The 8,246-nt window shown below is 34.9% G+C and overlaps 1 protein-coding gene across 8 annotated transcripts in view; it reads left to right on the forward strand.

Moving 5' to 3' along the window:
• ptprea (protein tyrosine phosphatase receptor type Ea) overlaps positions 1–7,607 on the forward strand; it is a 230,455-nt gene extending 222,848 nt beyond the window's left edge. For all 8 annotated transcript variants that reach the window (XM_052027004.1, XM_052027001.1, XM_052027005.1 and 5 more), the window contains one exon: positions 53–7,607. In XM_052027004.1, the coding sequence (XP_051882964.1) occupies positions 53–127 (75 nt within the window). In that variant the 3' untranslated portion in view covers positions 128–7,607. The remainder of the gene's footprint in view (positions 1–52) is intronic.
• Positions 7,608–8,246: the final 639 nt, after the last annotated feature.

Here is an 8,246-nt window from a genome sequence, read left to right on the forward strand (position 1 = left end):
CATCCCCTACATTTTAATTTCTTTAATAAATTGTGCTACTCTTTCATTGCAGGAGCAGTATGATTTCTGCTACAAGGTGGTGCAAGATTTCCTTGACATACACTCTGATTATGCCAACTTCAAATAAATACGTTTGCCTTACAGATTTTTTTTTACCTTTTAAATTGTTAGCTGACAGGCCAGTAAAGCATTTTTTGTACATTAAATTATCAAGAATTTATTTTGTATTTTGCTATGCACTTGTTGTTTAGAAGAATATTACTAATAAGTTGAAGGGCAATCCTTCATTGTCTTGTGACTGTGCTTTGGAAGCATTTAGATTACAGTAACTGGGGAGTCACACTTCAATTAGCAGCCATGTGATCTTTCTATTTGAGTGAACAGAATATATTTACAGTCTTTCTTAACCTCCTGAAAGAATATTATTTAAACAGAATAGGTCATTATCACTCACATTATTTTGAATCTTGAATGTACATAAAAGTGAAAATCTACTGATAAAACATCATTTGCTTTGTAAAAATACCAACAATATCTGAAGCCCCTCTAAGTGTTACATAATGTGAATTTATAATGTGCATTACAGTTTGCTTTGTTTCAAAAGGTTGGGTGTTATACATATATAATAGATATATTTTTCTATGAAAAGTTTACAATGTTACAATGTTAGTTGCATATCATGAGTTCGGATATTGCTTTGGCTTACCTGAAGGTTTTTTTTGGTAAATATGATTAATGATAATACACTGTTGTTTAGAAGTCGCTCCTTTTATCTATTTATATTTTAAGTTACTCCTGTTGCTCCAAATTGCACAGACGTAACCTGGGCTGGTGCAGCCCTGGGACCACCCCACCTCTCTCCACAACAACCCACAACTATGTCTTCTTCATCCCTTTTGCTGTTGGTTAATTCAGCCCAATATTGGGCAGCCTTAATCTGGCCAACTGCATCAGAATACCCATTTGGCTTCTCGGATCTTGCCAATCTGATGTAAATGAGGCCGAAACCTCAAACTCATGGATCTCTCTATGTCACATGGACCAGCAGCCGATCAGCACACTCCACCAATCAACCATCTAAAACTTTACAACAGTTCCCTGGTTGTTGTGTATCACATTCTCACCTCTGTTACAGACTTTTGGAAGGGTTTTAAATAACTCATAAATTTTATATGCTTGTTAAAATGGTATTGCCATAACTTTGTTAAAATTTGTATAGGTGGTTCCCTTTTTATCCAAAGTTCCATGTTTTCACTTGTTGGAATGATTATGTTTCCCAGTGGAAATTGTGAAAAATACAGCAGGATGATGAGCTTCTCCGGGTGATAAAGTCACTCCTGTTTGACACTTCTTCATGAGTTTTCTGTCTAATAAATAACTTTATTAAACAGCTGCAACCACTTTCAATGTTTGTGAAAGGATAATTTGAAATATTTGTAGCCAATGAGAGATGCCAACTTAGAGAATGAGTGTAATTGCCAATTATTTTTTGAACTTGAGCCAAGTGACATGTGATATCACCAGTGAAGGATTTCATTTACGTCCAGTGCAAGTATACTCAGCAAACAAGTGAATATAAATGATGATAAAGCCAAAGTTATAGTCAGTATTCTCCTTTTTGTTAGCCTTCTAGAAATGTGGAGAAAATGTGAATAACAGAGCCAAAGGAATACTTTATAAAATTGAAGGAAAAATATGAAGTTACTTCTCACAATCTAGCTCACCACCCAATTACTCAGAATCCAACTGCTCCTCTTGTCATCATAGATTATGAAAATATATAGAAAAGCTTTGTTTGTTATGAGGTTTCTTTCTTTGAGGTTCCAAGTTTAATTCCATTCTTGCAACACTCAGTACCACTGCTTCTTTAAACAACTTGCCAATTCTTTAAAAAAAATCTTTATGCACTCTTCTTTAGCAGCAGTTTGTGGCAAAATGTTCTGTATTATCTATTTTCCTAATTGTTTTTAATCTCTGTGAATATCTTAAGTTTTCCTTTGTTGTCAACTATTATAAACGTTACTTAATTCATCATCTTGATGACTAGCTGGTTACATTTTAATCATCTCATTTCCACCCAAGAACTGTCTTAACTTCTCCCACCCCTAAAATCCTGGTGAATCTACACTTGCTATTGGCTTTCTAATCTTCCTGTGGTGGGGTTTCCCTATCTCAGTGCAGTACATCAGCTGCAATGCATTCAAAGGGTAGATTCCAGCTCAGTGTTCAGGCAAGAGAGTGCTGGATCAGTGAAACTGCAGCAATTCCTGTCCGCACTTCCCATCTCTGATAGCGCAGCCAGGAACTTCCTAGATAAATACCCATTGGGATACTCTGACATCAAAATGCCCTAGTCTGAAAGCAGTGGTGGCATTCCAAGCGGATTCCTGTGCACTCCCCAATGAAAGTCTACAAGTTTCCCAAGCTTGCTGATCACTCCTATTTCTGCAACACCCCAGCAAAAACATGCCTCCCTCATAACTTATGTGTGTGCTAGTAATCCTTTCTGGCATCTAGGCTGGCAGATTATCCTTCCTCACATGCAAGCTAAGTGCTGCTTTCCCTCCTTTTCAAGTGGAAATTGATCTGAGGTCTTTGGAAAGGACCCAGGAGGTAGAATACCCCAGGAATGGAACTGATGCTGGTAAATATGTGTTGTTTCTAAACATCCACCTGAAATCCATTCCAGGATAAACTGCACTTCTAAAGTCTTGTATATGCCAAACATTCCCTCTTCTTCTCTAGTCTGTGCCTCTAGATGCAAAATAAACAATTGCCTTTGTCTTTTGAAGAGCCCTACCTATTTGCACTGATACCTTTCATGACTTTTGCAACTGCTAAGCTCCTTCTGCTTGCATATTTCATTTCAAATCTTGCCCTTTGATTTCTATTTCTTTTTCCTACCCATACTAAATTCATTACTTACCATTTTCTACATTTAAATCACCTGCCCACATATTCATCCACATCTCTTCACCTATTGTCTATCATCTTTCTCACTTCTTGTCATGCATTTTCATATTTTATTATGTTTCCATTAGTCCCTGTTCACGACATTGTATTGTTAACAACAATAGCTTCACTTTTGTGTCCCAAAGAATATTCCTTACCACATCTTTTATTTGGATAAGCTAATTTTTCTGGATGCCAACCATTGCCTTTCATGTGACTGTATTCCCTCATAATTGTGTGTGCAATTACCTTACCAATTCCTTTTTGAAAATCCACATAAACCACATCTACTGCAATTACCTTACTTGTCCTCACTGTTACTTATGCATACTAGAGGGTTGGTCCGATATACTTACCTTTGCATTTAAATAATGGGGAAAAAATGATATCTTTCAAACAATTTGAAATAGCACTTTTCAATACTTAAAGGTTAATCTAAAATTAAAATACAGTGTTCAAATATTTTCGACCAGATTTATAGACTACTGATTTTCTTTGGGCTTTATTTAAGAAAATAGCGAATATTCAGTTCATTTAATATTTTACTTTACATTAGGAACACACTTAATTCATGGATGTGTACAAAAGAATTGAAAATTAGTTCATAAATATCATTATTTCAGAAGCTATCATTCATGGTTGTGTTCTGTCATAACTGTGGAGTTGCCACAATGACTATCATTTTTAAATATCAATAAGGAACACATTGTTCGTAATGCTTTGCCGACTTGCAAATTCCATTGTACCTGTAGTCGGTAAACAATATGCATTGTTATTGATTTGGTTCCTTCGTGACCTCATTACTGCTCAGCACTCTCATTGGGAGGTGGTTTATTGGAACCACTTGCTTTCCTTCCCCTTCTTCCTTGCACCAACATAAGGAACTCAGTGAGTTAGTAATCAAAAGGTAAATATTATCATTAACGTGTGTATTGTGGTGAGGTGAGACATCATAAAACCTTGTTATATTTCTTGTTCATCAAGCTGAGGAGTACTATTAGTGGAGGTGATTCAGGAGTTGCTGAAATTCTTTCCATTTCAAGCACCAGCTCCTGAGGCACAAATCTTCCGCTCTGTTCAAACCGTAAAGGCAGCTGGAGAATGCAGTGCATGTCTAAACCAAGAGCCCCAAAAGCCAGACAAATGATGTGGCTGAGCTGCTGGCATCTGGCACTTCAAAAGGCAGGTTGCCATCTGCAGCCTGTTGGCAACGTGCTGGCAAGAAATTGGTTACTAAATAGCCAGGGTGGAAGGGGAATGAGTGCGAGGTGAATAGGTAGGTGAAGGGATAGTGTATAGAAATTGATCACATGTTGCCAATAGCTCTCAAGAGGATCCAGCTGTAGTGATAACTTCTTTCAAACTCACCTTTTGCCACAGTAAACTTTGAACAATTCTGTGTGAAGCAGACAAGCCCCACTCTGGCAAAAATATTTGGCAAATAAGACTCATTTGGCATTTGTCCCCTCATTTAGACATAAAGGTCTAAATGCCTGTTTTAAGCAGATTCCTTCTATATGAGGCAAAGTAGGTGGAGACCAGACTGACAATTGTAAGTCCAGGATACAATATAGTCTGGCCAATGTATTTTAGATGAGAATCTTTATCCAAAAGTTTAACATTGGGTACAGTGGCGTTTTATTACCAAATGCATCTTTCCTTATATGTTTTCTTCTTTTAAATACTTGGAGAGATATAAATTTGTACAGTATTAGATACTCTATATTTAAAAATGACATACGAGCATACAAAGTTAATTTGCAATTATATCCCTCATTCAGAACACATGTAACCTTTTACACATTGATCTTCAAATTATTAAACTGAAGGAATTGAAAAGCTGCATCACCAGATTTCTTTATATGTAAATAAGCACACAACTGAAAAACAATCTATTTTTAAAAATGTTTTCAAGAAAAAAATATTTCATATTAATATTAAAACCAAACAATTCTTTCTGTTGCCAACTTTAGTTTATATAGCTTAGATACCTTAAGTATATGCATTATGTCTTCTCTTAGACTATTATATAGTGAATTGTCTCTTCTAATGGTTGGACATTTTTAGCCTTTGATGTTCTGTAATCAAGTACAAAGCAACAAGATTACATACACACAGAAATTCCTATATTTTGTCTTTCCTTTTAAATTAAATGGCCACTTGCAAAAATGCTGAGGTTACTGATTTAACTTTTGAATAGTTATGCCTGAGAATAACTTAGCATATTTTATAATATCTGCTTCCACTGTGCCATAGTTGCCTGGGGAAGGATGCATGCATTAATTAAGCATGAAAGTGAATGTAATGTTGCCATAATTTTTGATAAACTGTGGGTACTGTTACACCCAACCTTTAAGAGAAGTTGCAGGCAAACAAGCAAGTGAACCTGAAAGCACACTACCATGTGTATACTGCCATTTATTACTGCTAGTCTACCCAGTGAATTGCTTATCTTTCTGTGAAATACACAACTGAATAATTGTAGAATATATACAGTTAAAGTGGTAATGGTAACAAATACAGATTTAATGTGGGATGTTTTATTGTGCTCATATTACATTTATGAAGTGCACATATACTGTTCATTTTTAATACATTTCACATGCTTTCTTTATTTTACATTAAGTTATAAGGGACAGTACTTATAAAAGGTCAAACCTGATTATCTCATCTACTTCAGTTACTCAGTGACTAAAGCTATTTGAAGGATACAGTTTCCAATCTGCTCCCCTTCTACATCAATTTCTATTGCAAATTGAATTGAGTACTGTTTTGTTTGCCTTAGGTGACACCCACTGTAGCTCATGGAGTTCCTTAGTGAAAATGTCAATGAGACTGTATTCAGAACAATAATTTCCATTGTGCCAATTAGTTAAGGGCATTGTTTCTAAACATGTTTACAAATTGGTTCACACATATAAAGAGATGAGGGTTAGTAACAAAGTAATCAGAGTGGTGTTAACACAATTTTTCAAAATTGGAAACCTACCTAATGTAGACTAGAAACAATGTAGGGGAGTCAAAAGGTCGGAAAAATATGGTTCTGTTAACCATCAGGCCCTTAAATGGTGGAGTTAGTTTTGTATTACACTGATAAATATACAGAGACCAATTGAATAACTCTGGAATAACAAAATGAAAAAAGTACAAGCATGTTACCTGATCAAGCACTTTATATTTCCTAATTATTTTCAAACTTTCTTACAAAAACAACTTTGTTAAAAAAGACCAATCTTCTTAGAGAATTTCCTTCATTGTGGTCAAAATAAACATGGTAGATGGTTCCAGGAGGACAGCACCATTTGAGATAGTGACAGCTCTTTACTGGTTGCAAATTATTCAGTATCGGACCTTTGGTGCCCTATCTTTCATGGCTAGACACCCAAAGCATCTCCAGTTATTGATCAAAATCTAAGGTTATCTGGGCCAATTCTGGTGCCCAGCTAAGGTTTTGGAATGCAGCAAAGCATCAAAAACCTTCCAAACAAATCACTGCTTTCTCAAGTGAGAATGTGAGAATGATGTCTAGCTTGGAGTATTAGTCAGCATGTTGTAGCATTGGTAACAGGACAGACTTGGCCTGTTCCCAGAGATGTTCTGGCGTGAGATGTCATTTATATTTGGCAACTCTAATCTGTCTCAATCCAAGAACCCAGAATAAACTCCAATGGAGCAACTCCGCACATTAGTGTGGAAGAATATAACACAATATTAGGAATATTGCACTGTTTTAGCTGTAAGGGTTGAAAGTGTCAGCATTTCCATCATTTTTTGTTATCTCTTATGAAATTCCAAAAGAGGCACAAATGGATAAACTTATTGTGTTTTTTTGAGAATAATGTACATGAAATTACAATTATAAATACTTGGTCTGATTAGTCCAAGTAAGTGAAAGGGAAAATGCAGATATCTAAATTGCTATATTTCTTTCTTTTGGCCTTTTATAAGTCCATATTGTGTTTTTATTTAAATGAGAGAATGAGTTTTTGTACAGTTCTTTTTGAAATTATACAATTAAGTATTTGGTCCTGAGATTCTCCTCATTGCACTAATCTACTGACTGTCATGCTTCTTTACTGCTCAGAATACATAAAAGTCACTGTGCTGATTTTGAATATGTGAAATTATCCTAAAATGAAAACATATGTATACAAAAACAGATCATGCAGCTTTAATTTGAAAAATGTGTTGTATATGGTTGCCATAATTTTTGACGGTACAACAATAATCATTTAAAAAATTGTTCCATGTATAGATGATAAACTACTGTTCTTGGAAATTTATTTGTGTAAAAAGGCTTTGCTATGATTATCACAAGTATTTGATACATCTTAACAGGATTATAAGAAATATAATTGAATAGGGGAAGAAGGTTAATGTCAATTTTCTGATCACTTTGTATTAACCCCAATATTATAGCTTCCCTAAAATGATATATGAATACTGTTTTAATCATTTCTTTTTATTGAAATATGATTATACAGTAGAAGACATTATTAATGTATTATAATATCTATGTTAAGTTGCAATTTAAGGCTTTTTGCAAGCTAGCATGCTCATATTTTGTTTATGGTGGCTAAATGTCATCTTAATGTTATTTATCCAGTTTTGCTAAATAATATTTTTGCAGTTTGAATCCATTAATAAATGGCAAACCAGAATCTTAAGTTATCCTTGTGTGTGTGCTTTTCATTTAATCACATCAATCTATTTTAAATATATAATAACTACTCCTTCAAAAGTTGCTATGTAATCATGCAAGTTGTGGATTGAGTTGTACCTGAATCCATATTTACACATTGGTTTGGAATTTCCTAAAGTGACAGCCTGGACAAGTGTTTTATATACCTGAATTCTCAGAGTTTGCTTGCTGGAAACCTGATTGGTAAATACCCCTGTGAGCTGGCCAATGACTCGTGGCAGAAAGCCTGTTGCTAATGAAACAAAACCTTGTAATGTTTGTGGTGCTGCTGTTGGCTGAAATTTTTTGCAAGGTTTGTTGAGCAAAGCATCAGTTGGAAATGTTATATTCATCTAAGTAAATGGCAAGATAAGTTAAAAACTACTTTTCAAATTACATAAGTCTTCTGTTACGAAAATGCATGTACCTTTACTCACAACTATAAAACAAAGGCTAAATATTGCAGATACTGGGGATCTAAAAGATAAACAGGAAAAGATAACTCAGGTCAGATAAAGAGTTATTTTTTCATGTCTGTGACCGCATCGGACCTAAAACCTGTTACATTTATAAAATGTTTTAAGCTAGTGGACAAAAAAAAGTGAAATGCAGG

The sequence above is a fragment of the Pristis pectinata genome, chromosome 12 (assembly GCF_009764475.1).
Source record: "Pristis pectinata isolate sPriPec2 chromosome 12, sPriPec2.1.pri, whole genome shotgun sequence".
In the NCBI taxonomy this organism is placed as follows: Eukaryota; Metazoa; Chordata; class Chondrichthyes; order Rhinopristiformes; family Pristidae; genus Pristis; species Pristis pectinata.